Here is a 22,789-nt window from a genome sequence, read left to right on the forward strand (position 1 = left end):
GGGGTCAGAGTTCAGGGGCCTCACACCGCGCTCAGAGCGCACAGCCCAGCAGGCTGCGGCCAGCGGCGGGCAGGCGGGTTTGGATGCGTTTCGGCTGGGTGGGAGTCTGTGCTCAGAAACCAGGAGACTCGTTCATTTTATACACACCCCCTCCCTCCCCCTCGGGTAGCGTCTCTGGTTCAAACGGATCCCAAAGCGCATTGCATGGGTGTCAGAGGACGGAGTGCATAACTGCTGTGGTGGGCTGTGGTGGTCGGTGTCAGCTCTTCACACTTGCAGACCACGGCTCCTTCTGATCCTTACAGTTTAATTCCTTACATGCGGATCGCTGCAAGCCTCTGTACTGCACAGAATGAGCTCACACCTGTGTTTGAATAAAACTGACCAGATAAGCCATGGCCCCCGGCTCTTCTCTCTGACAGTTTTTTGGGTTGGTTGGGGTTATTCTAGTTTGGTTGGTTTTTTTGGAAGGGGGGCCTGAAGTCCCAGCCACGTGCAGGTGGCCGCAGGGAGCGCCGGGCACTGACGGGAGGTTGTTCCCTGCTCTGGACCGTGTGTGGCTTCCCTGTGCTCTCCTGGATGGAGACAGCTCCGTTCAGGGTGACGTTAAGGGCAGCACGAGGAGAGCTCTGCCCACTGGTGGCTGAACAAAGCAGAAAAGGCCTTTTCCATTCTTTTTCCCCTTCTTGGCCCTGCAGGCTGATCACAGTGTTCTCACGCAGTGTCCTTTGATCCTTACACAAGCAAAAAGTTTCTTTGACTTCAGCAGGAATCCACCTGAGTGAAAAATGCAGCAGATTTTCATGGAAGTAGTGCCAGCTTGGTCCTGATACAGCGGAGCAGATTGGGGTGGAATGGGTTGAGGACCAAGTTGTTGTTTTTATTTACTACTATTTACTGTGAACGCGATGCTGGGTGCTGCCGCCAGCCCCGCGGGCTTTGGGTGGCGCAGCTAAAGGTGCAGCAGTGACAGGAGAACAGAGAAGCGGTTGCTGTGGCCAAACTGCCGGGCTCACAACTATTGTTGGTTTCTAAGGTTACTGGAATTGCCTGAGCCTGGAAGAATGTCTTTGCAGCTCTTTTCAAATCCTTTGTGCTGCGGCGCGGGGGAAGGGAGGAGGCGCAGGGCGCTGGGGTCCAGCTCTGCTGGGGTCCAGCTCTGCTGGGGTCCAGCTCTGCTGGGGTCCAGCTCTGCTGGGGTCCAGCTCTGCTGGGGTCCAGCTCTGCCGGGGTCCAGCTCTGCTGGGGTCCAGCTCTGCCCGTCCTGCGGGCGCAGGAGCAGCGAGCGGGGGCTGCCCCGGCGCTGGTGTCACCACAAGGGCGGCCGAGCTCGGGTTTGGTCTAAGGCAGTAAGAACAGGCTGCAACAGCTGAATATTTCATTCATGCTCTCTTGCTGCCCTCTCCCAAGCAGTGACCAACGTAGTGAGCTGTATTCCTTCTGTTCTCTGGGACAGAAATATGAGGTGTACAAAGCGTTTAAATTCCTCTGTGATTCTGAATGCACCTATTTCACGCAGCTGTGGGCAGCTTCTGCAGCATTTAGAGTAGCTGCACAGGATGGGGCCATTACAATTGGTTTTGAGTAGGCATGTTGGAACAGGCTGTAATCTGGGGAAATGGAAATAGCTGGGCTAATAAACCTGCTGCTTTGCTCTTGCAGTGATATTTGTGTGCGTGGGCCCTGTTATTTCACTGCTTAGCAAATAGCGATGCAGCCCCTGTTGATGCTCGTGGCACGGACACCAGCACAGCGCAGGGGACGTGTGGTCTGCGACGGGTTGTCTGTCAGAAGCGTTACCGGTATCGTGGGATCGTTCCTGCTGGTGCTCAGGTTTTATACAGGATGTGAACCGCGAGCAGCTGTACGCTTTCAAAATGGAAATCACTGACAGAAGGAGCTTTCATAGGTTGGTTATTAGGACTATATGATGTTTTCCCGTAGTGCACACCACCTGTGACGTGACGGGAGAGGGCGGTTCGGGAGCCTTGGCAGGGATGGCTGAGTGGGTCAGACAGTGGCAGCGGGGACGCTCGAGTCCCATCTGGTTCCGTGGCTGTCACACAACACGCACTGGGGAGTGACTTTCCATCTCCAGGACACTGTTAGCTCACTGTAAACCTGAAATAGCCATACTGGGCTTCCTTCTCAATGCATCCAAAATGTGCTACGCAGAAGCAGCAGCCCTGCAGTGTGTGCTGTGTGTTCATGCTGGGCATGGGCCGCTCTTCCGGGGTCTGAGCCTCTGGGGCTGGTTGGAGAAGGTGCGAAGGGCTGGGGAGCGTTGGGGCAGCGGGTCCGTGATCCCCGGGCCATTTCCAGTGCTGCTGGAGGGAGCACCAGGGCTCTGCTGAGGAATCTGTGACATAACACCTTTGAAAAGCAGCCTAATTGCGAGCAGGTCCTTAGCTGGGTTAGCGGAACAATGCGCCTTTTCTATCTCTCCTCCCCTCCCCTCTCTCCCCCAGCCCTCTCCCAAATAAAGCTGCCACGCACAGCAGCTCCGGGCTCCCCGTCAGAAATAGAGCACCGGCTCTAATTTAGAATATCTGCTGACTCCTCTAGTCCAGAGCGAACACTATTTTTGCTCAGTGACTCGCTCTAGACATCGTGAAGCTTGAAAGCTCTTGCTGTTACAATTGCTGTCTTGTTGTCAGGATCCTTTCTTTCTTTGAAAACCTATATTTAAAACAAGAATAATGACTGCTTGTAAAATCCTTTAGTTCTGGGAGAGGTTGTAGTAACAACAATGCACTGTTTATGGCGTTGGGCAGCAGCGAAAGCTCCCGCGGAGCTGGATGGGAGTCAGCCGGTGGTGCTGCGCAGCGTGAGGGGGCTGTGGTGCGCGGAGCTGCCGGAGCTGGAGGTAGGTGCTGAGCACGAGTGCCTTCGGGCTCCTGTTTGCTCTCTGCGAACGCAATTCCGAGGGGTGAGGAAACTTTGAACCCACCCCAACTGGTGCTATTTCTGTTTCTTTGTCATTGTTCCTCTAATCAGTTGCCAGGCAGATTTTTGTCGGAGTAGGGTGGCTGGTGTGGAGGGCTCTGCGGTGGAGCTGGGCTGGCATTGTTCTCTAACTTGCTTTTTAAGTGTTTTTCTAGGAAATGCTGGAGCCCTTGTTTCTGGCACAGAATCCTAGAGATCGATTAGCACTGTGTACATGTAGTGTAATACCGTAAATGAGGCATAAATGGTGAAGTATCATGGGCTGAAACTAGAGAAGGAGATACCTGAACTGAGAACTACAACAGGTAGGACAAGGAACCACAGACACAAGGTGTCCATCAGCTCTGTAGTGGTCTCCGGTGGATTGTCCTGCGCGCCTTGAGAGCCGGAGTCAGGAGCTGGGGAGAAGGAGGGGAAGGCGCTGCGGACAGAGCGCTGTTCCACTCCTGGGCTGATGGGAGAGGGCTCTTGGTACTGGGTTCTGGGCTTGAGGCTCGTCTGCCAGAAAAAAGGGGTTAAACATCTCTATTGGCTTATCTTCTTTAGCACAGGAAAAATTCCTCTTTGCCTTCACTGTTGTTCTTCCCAGAACCATAGTTATTGTATTTGTTCCCACATATAACTTGTCACCATCTTAAAAAGTAACTTAAGAACACAGTCACCATCTTCTGGAACGTGTCAGAGCCAGCCCCGCTCCCCGTGCGGCAGGGGTTCCAGTCAATCACGCCCGGAAGGCTGTTTATAGAGCCCGCCGACCCTGCCCGGCGCGGCTGCGGTGGCAGAGCTTCGCCACCACGGGCCCTGGGAGCAGGTGCCACAGGCCTGTGCTTGGTCTTCTTTATACCCCTTCCATTTGAGGAAGGTATCTGACTCCTGATACGTCTATATATGTATATTTTAATACCTCCTGTTTGCTTGTGAAACTTGTCTCGTTCCCCATGTAGCATTGATGCCCGGGACCTGCTGTGCTGTGAGCCGTGGAGCGCGGGCAGCGCTGGGCACGCGGGGAGCGGAGCAGGAGGGGCCGGTGTCCTCAGCAGGCCCTGTGCAGATCTGCGGAGGGTGCGGTGTTGGCGTTGGGCTGATCCTGCGAGCCCGAGCAGATGGGTGCACGGTGTGGACCGGGCCCAGCTGGCAGCAGATCCCGCCGGTGAGCGGGTGCAGGAGCGCGGGTTTGGGCGTGGGCTGGGGTGCAGCAGAGGCAGACCTGCCCACGCCTGTGGGCTTTCCACAGCTGTACCCCCTCATCTTTTCCGTCCGCATGTCTCCAGGAGCAGAGCGGGAGGGTCCCGGTGGACAGCAGGATGACCGCAAAATCTCCAGAAATTTAACAGTACAACAGCTTTTCAGTACGATCTTCAACGGATGCCAGAAAACCAGAGCAAAATAACAACTAGCAGGCACAAGATGTTCTTAAGAGCATCCTTACACGCCTTGCTTAGAGCTATCAGTGGGAATTTAAGCACCTTATGTAATGGGCTTTCTTGCATCTGCAGCTTTACGGGAGGATGGTTGGGGAGGGCACGCGTTGGTTTAAGAGGGGGCGTTCGGGGCCCTGGCGGCTGCGGGAGGAGCGGCCGTGCCCGCTGGTCCAGGAGCAGAGAGCAGCAGCATTAGCGCCGTAGGCTTATCTGCAGGGAGAAATCTCTATCAAAAATAACCCATCCACTGTGCTAGATACCGGCATTTTTGTCATGTTTCAGGGATTTAAGTTGGACACCAGACAAGATTAAAGACCTTTTTACGTTATTGTGAACTCTTCACCCCGACTAACTGAGACTAACCTTTGGATGGCTTCTGGGACGCGCTGTGGTTTACTCTTCTCTCGTTTAAACCTGTCCCACGAAGTGCAGAGTGGGTGGCTGATAGCAGGAAGGCTTTGTGGAAACGTCCTCTTATCTGCAATAGAGAGGAATAATTTCTTATTTGGGCTTTTTAGCATCACTTCTGCTGAGCAGCGTGTGGTGGGCAAGGCTTGACTGTCGGTGGCAGTTTTGAGGTACTGAAAATTGAAAGCAGGTTCTTTCTCCTGCTCCTTTTTTAATCTGACGTTATTGTTAGAGTTGTATCTGAATATCCCTCTGTAGCCAAGGCAAGCTGTGCCCAGGGCCGTGGTCCTTAGCGTGGCCCCAATGCCAGCCTTTGGGCTGTGTTTTTTTGTAAGATGCGTTATTTTGAAGCCACAGCACCCCTGAGGAAGCGGGTACAGAGGGTCCTTTGGGCCGTTCCTCCCGCTGGCAGGGCGGGTGCTGAGCTGGGGAGCTGCAGCCGCTGTAGGAGCCGTCGTGAACCAGTGACCCTCGTCACCGCCGCGCTGGCAGGGCTAACGCACAGAGACCACGTCAGGCCAGTCTCGCGGGGCTAACGCACAGAGACCACGTCAGGCCAGTCTCGCAGGGCTAACGCACAGACCACGTCAGGCCAGTCTCGCGGGGCTAACGCACAGAGACCACGTCAGGCCAGTCTCGCGGGGCTAACGCACAGAGACCACGTCAGGCCAGTCTCGCGGGGCTAACGCACAGAGACCACGTCAGGCCAGTCTCGCAGGGCTAACGCACAGAGACCACGTCAGGCCAGTCTCGCGGGGATCAGTTCACCAGTTTTATATTAAGCCACCACATATGTGTAGCACATGAGTGGCTGTTTAGAGAAAGCCTCTTACTTCCCCTCCCTCCCCGCCCCCAAGGCTTATTTCTTTTGTCGTGTGTCATGGGGGCTGGCAGCAGGTTCGCAAAGTCTGAGCTCTCCCAGCTCAAGGTCGTTGGGATTGTTTAAATGTAATCTCCTTTTCTGTACTTATACTTTCCTACAACTCGCTGTTCTGTCTTTCTAAAATTAAACCGTGGAGCAGAAGAGCGCACGGGCGCTGGGGCGCAGGCCGGGCCGCGGGCAGGAGCTGGGCCGGCTGCACCGGCACAGCCACCAGAGCTCGGTCGGGGTGCGCTCACACCCCCGGTTCTGCCTTACTGACGGAAAGCGAAGCACACAGTGTATAGGCTGAGTTCTGTCAGTCCAGAGGCCTAATAGCCCCTTTCTTACTCCACTGAGGACTAACAGAACAGGTTCAAGAGAACCTGACTGCATCCCGGCTGCTCGAGACGGCACCGGCTTTGCTTTCCCGGGGACATCTGGGTCTCTGCCACTTTACTGATTGACTTGCTAATAGCTCTAATAAGTTACTGGTTACATTTCTGTGGTGCGAAGGATGGGGAGGTGAGGTGATACCGGGTAACGTGACTTGGTGGCTTATACTGGGATCTGGAATGGCGCTGCTGCCTAAAGCAGGGGCTGCGTCAGCCGGGCCGGGGGCAGGAAATGTGTCGGGAGCTCAGGACGGCGTCGCAGTGACCCCGCTCGCTCCAGGGCCGTGGAGAAGTGAAACATGGACTAAGTGTTTTCATAGGAGACATTGGCTTTCCCTTGTGCTCTACGCTGCAGAGCACGCGGTCGGAGCCCCGCGTCCATCCTGCGCTGTCCCTCGCCCTGTGGCTGCTCCCCCGGTCACCGTCCCTTTTAGAGCTGTTGTGTCACCGCGAGGCCGATGTCCTGGTCCGGAGCCACCCTTGTGACACCGCTGAACAAAGGTGGTTCTGTGTGAGCTGCTGCTGTAGCAGTGGTGCTGCTGTAACCCCGCGGGGCCGGGGCTCTGTGCAGCGAACCTGCCCCGGCCTGGTGCTGGAACACTGCGGCTGTGGAGGTGCGCTCCGGTTTCAGCTCAGGTGAACTGAACCCCTGGGGCTGTTTGTCCTTCGGAGTGTGATCTCGGGTTAGGAGTCCAGGAGAGCAGACGTTGCCCTGCGTTTCCACTGCCTTTGTGCCTCCTGCATTTTGTGCGTGTGGAATCATTCAAGAACAGGTTTTTGGGGCAGACCTACTCCTGCGTCTTGGTGGTGCAGGTGTGCCGGGTGGGATAGCTGTGCTTTTGTTATTCTGCTGATTAATTATAGCAGAACAAGACAATTCACCCAGACTTCGCTGAACCTGGCTCTGTTGCGGACCTGCTTTGCGTTTGCCGATCATTTAAACTCCCGGCCCGTCCCTGAGTCAGCTGTGGTTTGTTTCATCCGGCTCAGGGCCCGTGACAGAAGATGCAGGATGCGTTTCTTAGACTTCTGCCCTTCCTTAATTGGTTCTTTTTCTTCGCTCCATGCAAGGTGCAGAAGCTGACGCTCTGTGTCCCCCCAGCCCCGCGCTGGGGCTGTTGCTGGCGCTGCCACAGCCGAAGCGCCGCGTCGGAGCTCAGCGCCGCGGGCCTGGATTCAGGAAGATGTGATGGTTGAAGGACACCCAGCCACATTCCGATTGCATTTCTAGCTGAAAGTGGGGTTTATTATTCTAGAGGCTTTCAAGCTTTTTGTTTCCAAACAGTGAGACGCACTTTTGCGTTTCCCCTTCAAATAACAGTTGAAACCCTGTATACAGCGTGATTCCAGGAGGTGAAACCTCAGGAAAGAGGCCAGATATTGTGCAATCTGTGAGCTCAGTGCGGAGCAGGCAGCACCGAGGTTTGTTTAGGCAAAGCCTTCAGGGAAATTCCTGGGTATCTGGGCTAAATATCCTGGTTTTGTTCATTAACCACAATTGCTGCGGACTTGCAGTGGACACTGGAATGGGGAGGAGGAGGAACCCCGCTCGGTTCCGTGTCGGGAGCACCAGATCAGCTCGTGCTCCGCAGTCCCTGGGATCTCTTGTGCCTGATCCAAACCTGAGCACTTGGGCTTCGCTCCATTAAGACACCAAGGGGCTCTGCACAAATACCTTTCCAAGCACGATGTGGTTAGGGCTGGTTCCCTAACGAGGGGAAGGAGGTCCCTATCTCTTTGTCAAAACATTTAGTTTTGTTTAACAGAATAAGTCATTTTCCTCACTGTTTTTACTTTTCATTTCCCTGCTGAAAAGCCAGACATCTTTACCAGCCATCTTTTCAGGTTTGAGACTGGTTTGTTTCCGACTGCCGTTTTTAATGAAAAAGTTAAGCCTTCATTAGTAACTTTTCAAAAATACCAACCGAAAGATTTCCAGGAGGGGAGAAGGGTATTCCCATCAGCTCTAACCCGACCGCAGTCCCGTGGAACATGCCGGTGACACAGACACCGGGACACGGGCCTGGGCCCCTGCAGGGCCGGTGCCGACCCCGCCACCTCGGACAGACGTGGCCAAAATGAGTGAACCATGAGTCAGAGCGGGCGCTGAGACCGTGCCGCTATTTACAGCGCACCGGGTGACACCCGTATTTATATCTGTGGATTCAGAACCGCGTATCATCCTGTTTGTGTGCAGAGAATACCGGAGGAGCTGACCTTAGATGCCTTACTGGAAATGAACGAGTCCAAGGTGAAGGAGACGCTGAAGCGCTGCGGGGCGCGAGACGAGGAGTGTTCGCGGCTCAACGGGGCGCTGAGCTGCCTGCGCAAGGCGACCGAGTCCGGTACGGGCGCCCCCTGCTCCCTGCCCTGCGGAACCATCCGCACAAACCCCTCGAGACTTGCTTTGGGCGTATTCTGTAACCAGTGTCGGGTTAAGCCCATCTTAGAACGTAGGACCTGGTTTTAGCCTTGGAGATGCCATAGCTACAGATGGGAAAGGGGTGGTTACTGCCATTCTCGTTTTTAAGGTTACTTTAGCTGATGGGGGTCAGGGAGGGGAAGCAAGGTTTACACCTTGGCCAGGCGCAACGCTGGGAAAACAAACCCCTTAGAGCCTGGAGCAGCACGATGTGGTACGCGTATTTACCTTGGCCTTTCTCTTTCTCTTTTGTTGTTGAGCAGGAGGGGAGTTAAAGGACGACGTGCTGGTGAATCTTGCTGAGGCTCGGCGAGAGAGCAGCTCGAGCACTGCGGCAGAGCCGCCCTGCCCCTCGGCGTCCCCGGGGGCCCCCGCTGCCGTGCCCCCCCGGGGCAGCAGCCCCCAGCCGCGCTGCGGCGCCGCAGCCACAGACTCTCCTGCCCCCGCTCACGGACCTTCCATCTATGCAGAAAACCTGCTGGACCCGTTTGCGTTCCCCGCGCACAGCGGCAGGTTAACCCCCCGGGCTCCCCACAGCGTCACCGTCACCCCGCCGTCCACTCCTCAGGCCAAGCGGCGGCACAAGCTGAAGCCCCCCCGGACTCCTCCTCCCCCCTGCCGCAAGGTTTTCCAGCTGCTCCCCAACTTCCCGGCCCTCACCAGGAGCAAGTCCCACGAATCACAGCTGGGAAACAGGATCGATGAAGTTCCTCCAGTAAAGTAAGCAAGACCCTTCCCTTCCCCAGGGCAGGGGCTGCGCTGGTACCGAGGGGCGCTCGGTGCCCGGTTCTGACTCAGACAGCGGTGCCCATTGCCTCCTCGTGCTTTCCCTGGCATCTGTATCAGTGGGACATTCTAAGCTAACTAGAAAACCTGTTCTTAATAGTGCACTTCACTTGAAATGCATTTGAATTTATTTGAAATCGCACCTGCCGGGGGTGTCGGGATGGCTGCTGCTATTGAAGGGCCCCAACCAGTTTTTCTCAAGCATCTCGTAGCCAGTTCCATATACTGTAGTTCTTTTCTGTCCTCAGATGTTCCTCCCAGTTCAAGTGGCCGGATCTTGTTCTGTTTCTCTCTGAGGACGTGTACCAGCAGCTAGCGGGAGCTTTCAGACTCTCCTGTTACAGCTGCTCCGTCACACGAACGTGAACGTCTGAACCAACAGTTTGGTTTTTCTTTCTCTCTAGGTTCGGTAAGAGATTCTTACAGGGCTGTCCTCGCTTCATTGCGCAGAGGGAAGAACGTGTCCTTGTCAACTGTCACATCGTTTTGTAAAGTATAAAAGTCCCAATAAGACATTATAGCACCACATATATACATAATGCCCTTTAAAACAAAAATCCCAGGAATGACTTTCAGGAATGAAAAAGTATAGAAAGAAAATTGTAACATGAAAAAGCAGGCAGAAATCTGAGCATTTCTCTGTGAAGAGTGATAGCATTTGTGCAAAAAATGAAATTGTATTAGGATGAATTTAACCAGAGCCGAAGAATGCTGGTGTTTCTGTGCAGACAGTCACATTGTCTGTTCTGAAGCCGGTACTGTGGGCTCTTGTGAGTCTCATTCAGTTCCAAACCTCGTTGCACTCGTCAGTGCTGCTCAGGAAGGGTTTGGCCTCGGTGACCGATGCTGGCAGCGTCCGAACGGTCGCGTTCTGATCAGCTCAGCTCACTGTGCGTTTGGCACAGCAAATGTTCCTGGGAAAAGCCGCTGGTCATCCCAGCCCAGTCCAGGGCTTTGGAGGCCACAGACGCCTCTAAAAGCTCGCTGGAATAACGATAGAAAAGCATCTGGTGCCCTCTAGGGTCAAGGAAGAGCCCGGCTTTTGTGCGCGGTGACGGTCCCGCCGCGCTGCGCCCCAGGTCTGCAATGTGGCTGTGGGCTGAATGCAGGAAATATGCCGAATTCTTAGTATGTGAGAGTATTTGGACCGGGCTTTGAAATCTGAGTCTCCTTAACAGCTCGTTCAGCGATGTCCCATGAATCTTTTTATTCTGCTGGGTCACACTGGCCCTGTCTATAAAACGGAGATGATAATTTTCAGTGTAAAAGCGTGTTCTGAAGTCTAGTGACGCTGCATGAAAACTGGGTGACGGTACTTGTGGTAAACCGATTGGGAGTAAAGTCTGACTTTCCACTTTGTTGAAAGAATGGCCTAGACCTAATCAGATGGACTTGTGCAATCTCTAAATGTAAAACGTGGTGATTTAGCAGGAAGATGGGAGAATTATGAGCCTGCCACCAAATCTTATCTTGCACTGATAAACAGATGTTGCCGTATGAACACAAATAAGCGAGCAGGATGTGGTAGCGTCCCAGCAGAAGGCAAAGCCATCCCAGCTGTGCCACCAGCAGTGTCACGGCCACCAGTGCTGTGTGGCGGTGGTGGCTTTGGCTCTGTCTGCACTGCACGGCGCCGGGGAGGGACGCTCCCCTAACCCCCGCTTTGTTCTCACCAGAGCTCTCCCAGGGATCCCCCCAAACGGTACGAAGAGACTTTGGCCTGGCCGTCACCCACAGGTGAGCGGGACGCGCTGGGCGTGGGGCAGCCCTGGCGGCTCCAGGACGGGCTCCGGATCCGCTTCCTTCAGACACCAGTTCACGTCTTTCCCCTCTTGTCTCTGCTCAGGTTCTCTACCAAGTCTTGGTTATCTCAGATTTGCCAAGTCTGTCAGAAAAGCATGATGTTCGGGGTGAAGTGTAAGTACTGCAGGTGAGCGCACAGCGATGGTCTCTCCCAGAACTTGGATGTGATTCATTAACATTTGCCGTATCACCCGTCTCCCGCTGCCACGCGCTCGCAGCGGTGGCTGCGTTTTCCCAGCAGCGGCGAAGGGCGCGCGGGCGCCGCTCGTACCGGTAACGCGTGGAGCTGGCACGGGGATGAACCACGTTCACCTCCCGCCACGGGCTTCCCAGCTGCTCACGGGCGAATCTCGTGGGAGCTGGACGCCGAACAGAAGAGGCTTTTAGCTTTTCCTTCTCCGCATGGCTGGTTAGTTCAGAGCGCTGGGAAGTTTGTTAGTGCTTCAGTGTGAAGGTAACCACAGCTGGGATGTTAGTGCTTCACTGTCACTGCCGTCAGTGAAGGTAACCACACGAAAAATAAATCAGATGCTAAGATATGTATATGGCTTTCATTAGCCTAATGACACACATCACGGGATTCTTCAGATGAATGCTGCTGCTCTGGGGCCCCAGCGCTCAGAACTCCCTCTGACATTACCATAAGAATTACAAATTAAGGGTAGGCTTCCTCTTTTTGGGGAAGAACAAGTCGCTATTTAACACGTAATGTTTCTCTTTCAGATTAAAATGTCACAACAAGTGTACTAAAGAGGCACCTGCTTGTAGAATATCCTTCCTTCCCAGTAAGTGATTTTCTACGAATTTTTGGTATTTCAATGTAATTGATGGTATCACAAGAACAAAAAGTCTGATTAGAGCTTTTTTCTCCCTTCAACCTGTTTTTTCAGTAGCAAAAATAAGAAGAACAGAGTCTGTCCCTTCTGATATCAATAACCCAGTGGACAGACCAGCAGAACCCCAGTTTGGAACCCTTCCCAAAGCACTAACTAAAAAGGTACGTGTGGCTGGGTCTGCGTGTGCTGAGCGGAGCTGGCGGGGCAGAGCGGCACCAGGAGCCGGCCCTGCCCCTCAGTGGGGCCGCTGCCTGCTTGCAGAACGCGGGTCGTGCCCAGCCCGGCCGGCTGCTCCCCGGCTGCTCCCCGGCTGCTCCCCGGCTGCTCCCCGGCTGCTCCCCAGCTCCTCCCCAGCTGCTCCCCAGCTCCTCCCCGGCTGCTCCCCAGCTGCTCCCCGGCTGCTCCCCGGCTGCTCCCCGGCTGCTCCGCGGCTGCTCCCCAGCTCCTCCGCGGCTGCTCCCCGGCTGCTCCCCGGCTGCTCCCCGGCTGCTCCCCGGCTGCTCCCCGGCTCCTCCCCGGCTGCTCCGCGGCTGCTCCCCAGCTCCTCCCTGGCTGCTCCCCAGCTGCTCCCCGGCTGCTCCCCGGCTGCTCCCCAGCTCCTCCCCAGCTGCTCCCCGGCTGCTCTGCGGCGCTGCGCTGCCGGCTGGGGACAGCTTTCCTTGCTCTGCCGCTCCGGAGGCATCCGCGGGAATTCCTCCTGTTTCTTGGTTCTTCACAAGTGACTTTCCTTGCTTTGCAGGAGCATCCACCAGCAATAAATCACCTGGACTCCAGCAGTAATCCTTCTTCCACAACCTCCTCTACGCCGTCTTCTCCAGCACCTTTCCAGTCTTCCAACCCTCCCAGCGCAACTCCCCCCCCAAACCCGTCTCCTATGGGCCCGCGGGACGGGCGGTTTAACTTCCCAGGTAAGGGCAGCTTTGCCAGACCAAGCTCAGGAAGGCCTCTGTTCCTGGGGCTGTTGTTTGATCAGACGTGTGGTTCCTGGGACTGTCGGTCGATCAGACGTGCGGTTCCCGGACTGCTGGCCGTTCAGACGTGCGGTTCGCGGGGCTGTCGGTTGATGCGACGTGCGGTTCCTGGACTGTCGGTTGATCTGCCGTGCGGTTCCCGGGGCTGTCAGTCGATCAGCCGTGCGGTTCCCGGACTGTCGGTTGATCTGACGTGCGGTTCCCGGACTGTCGGTTGATCTGACGTGCGGTTCCCGGACTGTCAGTCGATCAGCCGTGCGGTTCCCGGACTGTCGGTCGATCAGCCGTGCGGTTCCCGGACTGTCGGTTGATCTGACGTGCGGTTCCCGGACTGCTGGCCGATCGGTGTCTCCTGCCGCAGGCTTCCCCAGTGCATGTGCTGGAACCCGCCCGCACCAGGCTCGTAATCTACTAATCTGTTTCCCAGCAGCGCGTTGGGACTAATGCATTGAATGCACACGGGGCGCTTCCTGACCATCCTCTAACCTGGTTTTGTTCTCTGTTTGTTTGTTCTTTCTCCTGCTCATTTTTTTGCTGTCCTTCTTTTAAACAAAAAAAGCTGCCTACTACATTCAGCATAGACAACAATTTATCTTCCCAGGTGAGTGATTGTTTTAAATCTACTAACCGGCTGCTGCTGCCCGAAAGTAACTTGTTTGTAAACTTTTGCATGCTGCCCAAGAACAATAATTCTGCTTAAAAATGTATCTAAACCAATTAAAACTGTCTCTTGCCTCAGTACCTAATTCAGGCCTCTCTCCTAAGATGAGGTAGTGGCAGGATTTAGCTCCTAAGGTGAAACGTTGAATGCTCAGCAGCTCCGCAGAGTGAGCGCGGCTGCGCTGGGCTGCCAGGGACAGGGGGGTTGCTCTGAATCGTGGAAGGATTTGCGACCCAGGCTGCATTTCCTGCGCACCGGTGACGCTGGACAGACCGGGTGTGGTGGGAGTACATGACCTGCAGTACAGAGCAATTTAAACATCCTGGTTCTGCGTGGATTTAGGTGTTTCGGGTTGTCCAAGGCAACCTGAAGGCACGTGAGCAGTTGGGTGACAAGGACTGAGCTTGAGAGACGTGTCAGGGAACAGGTGAATGGGAAGGAGACCAGGCTGGGGCCGTGCAGGAAGGACAAGGAATGATGAGCATAGTTTTAAATGAACAGAAGTATAAAATCATCTGGTCTGTGGCTGAGTTTATTTTATAATTCCGGAGTAAGAAGCAAATAATCACTATTGCAATCTTAAAGCTTACACTCTGTAAGAGACTGAAGAATAAAACGTGTATCACAAATGTTTCTGCTTTCCTAGAAATTCCCAGTCCTGCGCAAACAGCACATCCTCCGGAACCAGCTGCAGACACTAAGTAAGTGCAGCTTTAAATCGGTTTATTCGCACAGTGTTTACCCGGTAACCCTGCGGGCAGCGTGGGAGCACCACGGCACGAGAGCTCCCGGGGTCGGCTGGGTCGGCAGGGGCGATGCGGTCACCCCCGTCTGGAAAGCTGCGTGGGGTACTTTAAATGGGACAGGAGGAAGTCAGCACCTTGGATATCGAGTTATGGTTGCGTGTGTTCCCGGGATCAGAAAGGACAGATGAAGCAGAAGTTATGGAGCTCTATGTTGAAAAGAGCTGCTGCAAACACCTCTGCAGGGAGCTGAGCAGCGGGCGCCCTCGGGCCGGTGTCGCCAGCTCTCGCGGCGCCTCCTCGCCGTAGGTGTTTCGGGGTAGGAACAGGGGTGTCCCTGTGGAACACGTTGCAGTAATGCAGCCGCTCCCCTGCCAGATCAATGCTGAATACTTAATAGCTGAAGATCGCTTCAACGCCTTCGTCCCCCAGTTGCCAAAGATGAGAAAGCCCTTGTCTGTTAGGTGGAGCAGTCATTGTGTTTTTCTCTGATCTGCTCTAATGATATCAAGATCTGTTCTCTGTTGGTTCCTTACACTCCGCTAATGGCACACGTGGATATGCAGACGTTATTTTCATGGTGATCTCTCTTCTCTCGTTAGTGCCGATCAGCAGCCGGACACGGATGGAGTTGACTGTGAAGCAGAGGTGGGTTTTCTGCGTTGCTGTTCCGTACAGTCAGAAACGTTGTGTTGAAACGCAATAAAAAGTTGTGGCCCTGGAGGCCAGCCCTCCTGGGGGACCGCGGCTCATTTTCCCTTCTCCGTTTGTGAACAGGTGGAAGAACCAGAGGCTAATAAATCAGAACCTGAAGATGACGAGGATGAGGTGGAAGATTTGCCAAACAGGCGGCCACACTTGCAAGGGATGATTTACCGCAAACCCAGCCAGACCAGCGTGTACCTGCAGGAGTGGGACATCCCCTTCGAGCAGGTGGAGCTGGGGGAGCCCATCGGGCAGGGCCGCTGGGGGAAGGTGTACAAGGGCCGCTGGCACGGGGAGGTGGCCATCCGGCTGCTGGAGATCGACGGCAACAACCAGGACCACCTCAAGCTCTTCAAAAAGGAGGTGATGAACTACAGGCAGACCCGGCACGAGAACGTCGTCCTTTTCATGGGAGCGTGCATGAACCCGCCTCACCTGGCCATCATCACCAGGTACGGGTAGAGTCTTAGGATTTTTTAAAATGTATATATATATGTATATATATATATTATATATATATATATAATATAACATTGAGATAATACTTAGTTCTAATATCTAAAAAGAAACCTCTCACTGTAGTCAGGAGGTGGCAGACATGACTGCAGCCTGTGTTACCAGAGTTTGGGATTCTAGGGCTGTCTCCTTTTAGGGAACATATCTTTTTTGGCAATTTTCTTTTTATTTTTGAATTCTTAAATAGTACAATTCAAAAAGCAGGAGGAAAAAAACAAAATAGAAACGGGCTGTTCCTGTGTCATCTACCGCCAGATGGTTCCAGTTCAGCCAAGTGGCAATGAAGCGAAGTGTGCAGTTCCCTGCAGTGGTGCCCAGGAGCAGCCGCGGCCGGTGCTCGAGCCCTGGGGAACCGAATGACGGGGCCCTGGGGAACCAAACAAACGGCGGGGCCCTGGGGAACCAAACAAACGGCGGGGCCCTGGGGAACCAAACAAACGGCAGGGCCCTGGGGAACCGCACCAACGCTGGCCGCGGGTCCCGAGCACGCAGGAGCAGCAGCTCTGCTGCACGTGTGGGCCCCCGTGCTGCTTCCAGAGGGTGTTTCCCAGCGGTGGAAGCGGCTGAGACCATCAGCACGATAAAAAAACAACTGAGCATCCAGTGTCATGTTTTGATTTTCCTCCTGTATTTTAAAGACCTTTTAAGAGTTGCTGTTTCTTCTCTCCTGTAGCTTCTGCAAAGGAAGGACGCTTCACTCATTTGTACGGGACCCCAAGATATCCCTGGATATTAACAAAACCAGGCAGATAGCGCAGGAGATCATTAAGGTGCGTGGTGTTAACGAGATCGCATCCTGGGCAGCCCGGAGCCTGCGCTGTGTCCTCACGTGCAATTAATTATCTGTGCTGGAGCAGTGGGATGAAACGGGCGCTGGAAAGCAAAGCACGCCCAGAGTTAGGGGCTTGGGAACAATGAACAACCGTTTCCAGCTCTGCATCTGTTTCGCAGGGCATGGGGTACCTGCACGCCAAGGGGATCGTGCATAAGGATCTGAAAGCCAAGAATGTTTTCTATGACAACGGGAAGGTTGTGATCACGGACTTTGGATTGTTTGGAATTTCGGGTGTGGTTCAGGAAGGAAGGTGAGTGGAGGCTTCAGTGTTTGGTCCACGTCTAGAATGATAAATAATAATCGAACAGGGAAACACTTTGCTGCCTTGCCCGGTACAAGTGAGCGCTGTTGGCTGCTTTAGTGCTTACACACCTTTTTGGAATATGCACGTTTTCTTTTTTTTCTTTTCTTTAGCAGAGTTCTTTCTACAGTTCTGGGGGCACTTTGGGGGGAAGTTATGTGTGGAGTGAGACTCAGAACTAAGAAAACTTTAAGCCCAAGAGTGAGCTGGAGAGTCGGGCTAACACGTGTATTTTTTAGTATGGCAAGAAAATGAGAAAGGAAATGTCAGCAAAAGCAGTAGAGTAAATAAAGACGAGGCAGCAGGCTGAGCACAGGTCGGTCCCCGCGCTGCCCGTCGGGTCGAGCAGCAGCGCTTCAGCACCACTTTCTTTTGAACCCAGGAGGGAGAATGAGCTGAAGCTGCCCCATGACTGGCTGTGCTACCTGGCCCCCGAGATCGTCCGTGAGATGGCCCCGGGGAAGGACGAGGACAAGCTGCCTTTCTCCAAAGCTGCAGATATTTATGCCTTTGGGTAAGGGTAACGCGCTCGCCCAGGGAGGTGGTTCCAGACCTGGGCCCTGCGAGTCGCTGGTTCTCCAGGCTCGGGATTCCGGCCGGGACGGGGTTTTCTCACCTGCCACAGAAGTCGGGGCGGGAGGTGTCGGGGCGAGAGGGACGTGCTGCACAAGCCCAGAGCTTAGCGGGGGTTGGCACGGTGTCCGGTTGTGTCTCTGGAGAGCGGCAAAGGCTCGACCTGTCTGTTGACGTTGCAGGACTGTGTGGTATGAGCTCCAAGCAAGAGAATGGCCCTTCAAGAACCAGCCTGCGGAGGCGCTCATCTGGCAGATCGGCAGCGGCGAGGGGGTGAAACAAGTGCTTGCGACTGTCAGCTTGGGGAAAGAGGTCAATGTAAGCACCCAGCTGCAGGAATCCTTCTGTAGGGCTGTTGATCAGGAAAAGAGGGAGCTGCTTAGAGAGGAGATTTCTTTTACTCTGATCATAACTCTGAAGGGCGGGGGAGAGAACAGAGCACACTGGGTTAGACACTGAGCCTGTGCACATAGCGGCTGCATAGGCACGGCCGTCCCGGGGCCTGCGGGACAGCGCGTGACTGCGGGGGTGTCGGACGCTCCGCGGGAGCTCCGGCTGGGCTCGCGTGGGTCGCGGAGCTCGGTCCCTTGCCTGGTCCCCACAGCTGAGCCCTGAGCTGAGCGCGGTTTCCTTTGCAGGAAATTCTGTCAGCGTGCTGGTCGTTCGAGCGCAGTGACAGACCCAGCTTCACCGTCCTCATGGACATGCTTGAAAAACTGCCAAAACTGAACCGGCGGCTCTCCCACCCAGGGCATTTCTGGAAGTCTGCTGAGTGAGTATTTGCTGCTGTTAAGAACATTTGTGCCACTGGGAATTCGCTAACTGATCATTTCCGAGCTTTATTTTGCCTTCCTGGGGGCTGCCCAACCTCTGGTGGGGCAGTCCCGGTGTGCTGCTCTGCTTTCCCAGTCACCACGAAGTGACACCGTTAAACCTGCATGCTTCAGCCCATTAGCTTCCTACTTTATAACGTATTCACCCCCTCCTTCAGCAGTTCCTTCTCCAGCCGTATGGGTGATTTCCCTCCCCGCGGCCCGGCGCTGTGCGTTCCCGTGCAGACGGTCACGCCGCGTTGTCCTCGACGGAACTGCAGGTTCCGCTTCCCATCTGGGCAGCCAGTTCTGAGAATGCTCCATTCCAGAGCAAATTGCCAAGTGATTATTCTGGATTAGTGTTTCCATAGGGAGCTATTCTTGAACAGCTTGTGGAACTGCAGAACGATGTGTTGGTGCTGCCCTAATTATTTGTCCCTGGGCAGACGGGCCGACATCCCCTTCGCCCCTACAAGTGGCTCCTGTCAGTTTCTGTACACATCGGTACTTTTTCTCTGCTCAAAGCACTGAACAGGGCAGAAGTACTTTAGTGTCAGTATTAATGATCAGCCTTGACAGCTGAATTGGTGCTCGCGGAACGGAAAGCGCAGGCAGCTCGGCTGTTCATCCCTGCCCAGCGCTGTGTTCGGGGGCACTGGCGGCTCTGCAGCCGGACCTGCTCAGCTTCAGAACCCCCGCCACGGCCACAGCCCCCGGTCACACCGCCGAGAAACCTCGCACTAACCCCGCGCCTTATCCTCGTGTCAGCTTTGTAATCCGTAGTTCTCCAGGGCTTGCTCTAAGTAACTCAAAACTAACTCTCACCGTGTCTTTTTCCCTTCCCTCTCCTGTTTCTTTGTAGGTTGTAGCTACTGGTGCAATAACGGGCTCCACCTTGCATGCTTCCATGTGTTGTATCCTAACCGGCAACTTGGACAATCACCTTCTATTTTAAAAAGCAAAAACAAACCACGAAATTAACCCACGGACATAATCAACACTTTACCCGAGATCTCATTTTCTGCCTTTTTCCGCTTGGTGTGGGCTGTTAGCTTGAATAACAACTCCTGTCTGCAAGAAGTCACTGTCTAACAACACGGCCACCCACCTTTCACCCCGATCACCTCCGAGGCTGCACCTCCAGGCAGGGGCTCCTGGTTGCTCTGACTAAGGGGTGCTGGGTGTCCTGCAGGTCCGGGGCTACCGCCCCACGTTGTGCCGGCACCGCCAGCGCTGGCCCGGCCGTTGCGGCTGCCGGGAACGGGCGCATGTTCCCGGCACAGCGGGACAAGGTCAGTCCTGGCACGGCGGGACGAGGTTGGTCCTGGCACGGCGGGACGAGGTCGGTCCTGGCACGGCGGGACGAGGTCGGTCCCGGCACAGCGGGACGAGGTCGGTCCTGGCACGGCGGGACGAGGTCGGTCCTGGCACGGCGGGACGAGGTCGGTCCCGGCTCTGCTGGCGCCGCTGCCCGGCCCTGCGCCACCGCGGGGCCAGAACCACCAGCTGGGCCCGGCTACAGTGCTGGGTGAGAGAGAAGCAGTGCAAGAGCTGCTCCTCCCTTGCACAGCTCCTGCTTTCAATGTCATCATTTACCTCTGTTTACATCTCTTACTTAGCACAACGTCTGACTTAACACTGGGGGCTTTACGGACTTGTAGGTACCGCAGCAAACGTGCCTTTTTAGAAAAGGTCTTTCTTCATTCTTTAGCAGTTCACGATTTTGAAAACGATCTTGTTTTGGAGGGGAGAGGAGAGGGATGGAGCAGAACGGAGATCCGGGAACCGGGGGGGCTGTGCCGCCTGCAGGGAGGACGGACGCCCGCGGTCGTGCTCGCGTTCCCAGGCTGCCCCGCCTGTGTGGGACGGCAGTTTGGGGTCAAAAAGTTTCAAGCTGTGTTAACAGCTTAAGGGTGAAGGAAAAACCATCTTTACGCACTTGCTACAGTCTATAACGAGGAGCAGATGGGTTTGGTTTTCTTGGGGGGCTGTTTTTTAATCAATTGATGCACCTTGTCAAAACAGCCCTTCGTCTTATGAAGAAAATCCTGTAAGTCGTTTTCTCCTTCCCTTTGACTTCAAGGAAACCAAGTGCCTGTTGAAAACAAGCGCTGGGCAGATCCTTCTGCCCACTGCGGGTACCTATGAGAACCTCTTGCTTCTCCAACTTGAGGCAAATCAGATTTGCGCTGTATGTTTCTGTTACCATAGATAAGCTCAAGTGTTTGCTGCTTAATTACTTAAGCCTCTTTTCTCAGTGATCTGAAGTTGGATGAGATCAGAATCCAACTCAATTTAGTTCCTTTTCTAGAACTGTAGCTTCGTGAGAAAAGCTAAGTAACTCTTTTCCCTCCCTTCTGCTCTCCCTCCCCACTCTTTGCAGCATTAACAGTAGCAAAGTTGTCCTGCGTTTTGAAAGGTTTGGCTTGGGAATCCTGGAACCGAGCAACCAAAAGATCTAGCCCGGGGTGTAGTTCTTGTGCTAAGTGGCCTGCTCAGCACGCATCGCGCCGACGTCTCCCGGCTCCGCATCGGGCGCAGCTCGGCCAGCCCCGCGTCGGCGTTCCTGAGCCCTGGATTCTGCCCGGGCACCAGCGGTTATTCCAACAATGTTTACATGATACTTCTGTGTGAACTATATTTTTTTAAACATAATAAACCGTGAATCCAGTTGAACTACAGCCATTCTCCAGTAGCACTGAGAAAAAGAACCATTCTAGTTCCTCGGTGGTGACCCGGAGCTCCCTGCACCGCTGCCGTGCAGCGTTGTTTCCCGAGAAGGGAACCGGCTCGGTTCAGGGCGGCCGGTGCCTCTGGTACCGGGGCTGGAGCTCCAGATCCAATTGTCCTCTCACTGAGGTAAAAATCCACCTGTTGCATCGTGATTCGCCCAAACCAGCCCCCAAGCTCTGGGTTTGTTCTGGCAGGTTGCTCCAAGCTCAGGGTTACCTTGAATTGAGTTACATGAGTACAAATCTACTTCTGACAGGAGAGTTTCTGACCACGTAGCTGTGTCTCTGTGAAAGACTCAAGCACCCTTCTACGCAGAACTCGCAATAAAAGCCACTTGTTAAGACTTGCAGCCCTTTATAAAAATAAAACCATGACTTCTTACAGCGCGGCACATGGGGCCCGATTCTTCCCCTAAAGCTTTAGACACAAGTTCTAGTCCCTTAAACAAGCAGCATTTCTGGAAATAAAACAGTGACCACCCAGGCTTGGCTCTTCCTGCCCCAATCACCGTCTCACTTGTAGAAGAAAAGGAGGGGCAAGAGAAGGGAAAAGCCAACACAGACACACTTCATTTTGTGGAGATAGTTCATCAGGGCTCTCTGGAGGTCGCCCGGTTTCATTTCTGCAGCAGCAGAACGTTCCAGCACCCTGGGCTGTGCCGGGAGCCCTGAGCTCTGTCCCGCGGGACGGGCGCTCGCGGCGGCGCTGGAGGACGGTTCTGTGGAGCAGGGCGCTGCGCTCCTGCCGTGCCTTCAGTTCTGTTCTCTTACGAGTGTTTTCGCACAGTGACTTCTTCAATGTGTCTCAGATACAAGCACCAAAGGGGTTTGGCAGTAGCCTGGCGTGGCCCCGCGGTACTGTTGTGACCTTCCTCTCCAGCTCTGCAGGGCAAATCAAGCCCCTCCGTACCCCGTGTGTTCAACCCGCACCACTCGGGTCCTTCGGGACTCGCCACTGTTCTCAGTCATTTTGTGTCAGCGCTTTGCAGCAGAAGTTGCTTTCCCAGCAAATACTGTTTCAGTAACAACAGCACAACACAAGCCTGAAGTGGGGAGAAACGTGCTTCTTTGCACCCGAAACATTACGAACCCATCGGCCAAACCCTCCACGGGCCGCCCTGTGGGTCTCGCCCTGCAGAGCTGCGCGAGCTGCACCTGGAGCAGCTGGAGCAGCCACAGCTGGAGCAGCCACAGCTGGAGCAGCTGCCCGGGGCTGCTCCTCACCATCCAAACAAACAGGTCCTGAAAGCCGGGATGCCCAAAACTTCCTGTGTGGAACCAGTCACCCAACTCACAAACGCACAGCGTTTCCTTGCTGCGCGAATGTGCTGGGAAAGCAATATATTCCCTATTTCTTTTCTAATCAAATGACTGGCTAGGAGGAGGACAGGCAGCCAGATTAAAACAAAGTCATTTTAAAAACCAACAAGCGATCACGGGTTTTCCCAGCTCTGAGGCAGGGACCCTCGGTCCCTCGTGCGGCACTTCCAGCGAGCGGAACGCTGCTGGGGCACGAGGGGCTTCAAAACCCGCCTAGAACAGTGACATTTGGGATTCCAGTTCAACCTGACCTTGGGTTTGTGCTTAACAGCCACAAACTGCTCGTGGACGCAGCCCCTCCCGCAGCCCGTGTGTCGGAGGGGACGCTCCTGGCCCTGGCCCTGGCTTCAATGGCCGGTGTGGACGGGCGGAGGTGCCACCCGGCCTGTGCCCCCGGGTGACGCTGGCTGGACGATGCTGCTACAAAAGCCACACGTCAGTACTGAATGTAAACCGAGTCTGGAACGTGGTGAAAATGGACACGTTTTCTTTTCAAATGTGATGTAAACTTTGTACAGTAACAAAGTTTTTTTTATATTTTCTATCAACTGAGTGTCTTCCAGAATTGCTATTAAATTAATTAAAAATTGTTAGTATTAACAACAGTTTCTGTATTAGTTTATGCAACCAGCAAAAAAAACAAAAGAAGAAAAAAGAGTGCAGTCTATGCTAACGAAACTCTGGATGTGTAGGAATCTTTTCAGTGAATAAATCTTCGCTCTGGATAAAGCAAACGTTCCACAA

At 54.4% G+C, this 22,789-nt stretch overlaps 1 protein-coding gene across 1 annotated transcript in view; it reads left to right on the forward strand.

Moving 5' to 3' along the window:
- Positions 1 to 22,789, forward strand: part of KSR1 (kinase suppressor of ras 1) — a 48,001-nt gene extending 25,212 nt beyond the window's left edge. Inside the window, exons 3-20 of the mRNA XM_065852953.2 lie at positions 8,227 to 8,374; positions 8,715 to 9,171; positions 9,642 to 9,646; positions 10,914 to 10,974; positions 11,084 to 11,167; positions 11,764 to 11,825; positions 11,931 to 12,037; positions 12,616 to 12,784; positions 13,407 to 13,448; positions 14,155 to 14,209; positions 14,854 to 14,899; positions 15,029 to 15,408; positions 16,146 to 16,242; positions 16,424 to 16,557; positions 16,991 to 17,122; positions 17,364 to 17,499; positions 17,820 to 17,953; positions 20,377 to 22,789. Coding sequence (XP_065709025.1) covers positions 8,227 to 8,374; positions 8,715 to 9,171; positions 9,642 to 9,646; positions 10,914 to 10,974; positions 11,084 to 11,167; positions 11,764 to 11,825; positions 11,931 to 12,037; positions 12,616 to 12,784; positions 13,407 to 13,448; positions 14,155 to 14,209; positions 14,854 to 14,899; positions 15,029 to 15,408; positions 16,146 to 16,242; positions 16,424 to 16,557; positions 16,991 to 17,122; positions 17,364 to 17,499; positions 17,820 to 17,953; positions 20,377 to 20,455 — 2,328 coding nt within the window. The 3' untranslated portion in view covers positions 20,456 to 22,789. The remainder of the gene's footprint in view (positions 1 to 8,226; positions 8,375 to 8,714; positions 9,172 to 9,641; positions 9,647 to 10,913; positions 10,975 to 11,083; positions 11,168 to 11,763; positions 11,826 to 11,930; positions 12,038 to 12,615; positions 12,785 to 13,406; positions 13,449 to 14,154; positions 14,210 to 14,853; positions 14,900 to 15,028; positions 15,409 to 16,145; positions 16,243 to 16,423; positions 16,558 to 16,990; positions 17,123 to 17,363; positions 17,500 to 17,819; positions 17,954 to 20,376) is intronic.

The sequence above is a fragment of the Patagioenas fasciata genome, chromosome 19 (assembly GCF_037038585.1).
Source record: "Patagioenas fasciata isolate bPatFas1 chromosome 19, bPatFas1.hap1, whole genome shotgun sequence".
Taxonomy (NCBI): domain Eukaryota; kingdom Metazoa; phylum Chordata; class Aves; order Columbiformes; family Columbidae; genus Patagioenas; species Patagioenas fasciata.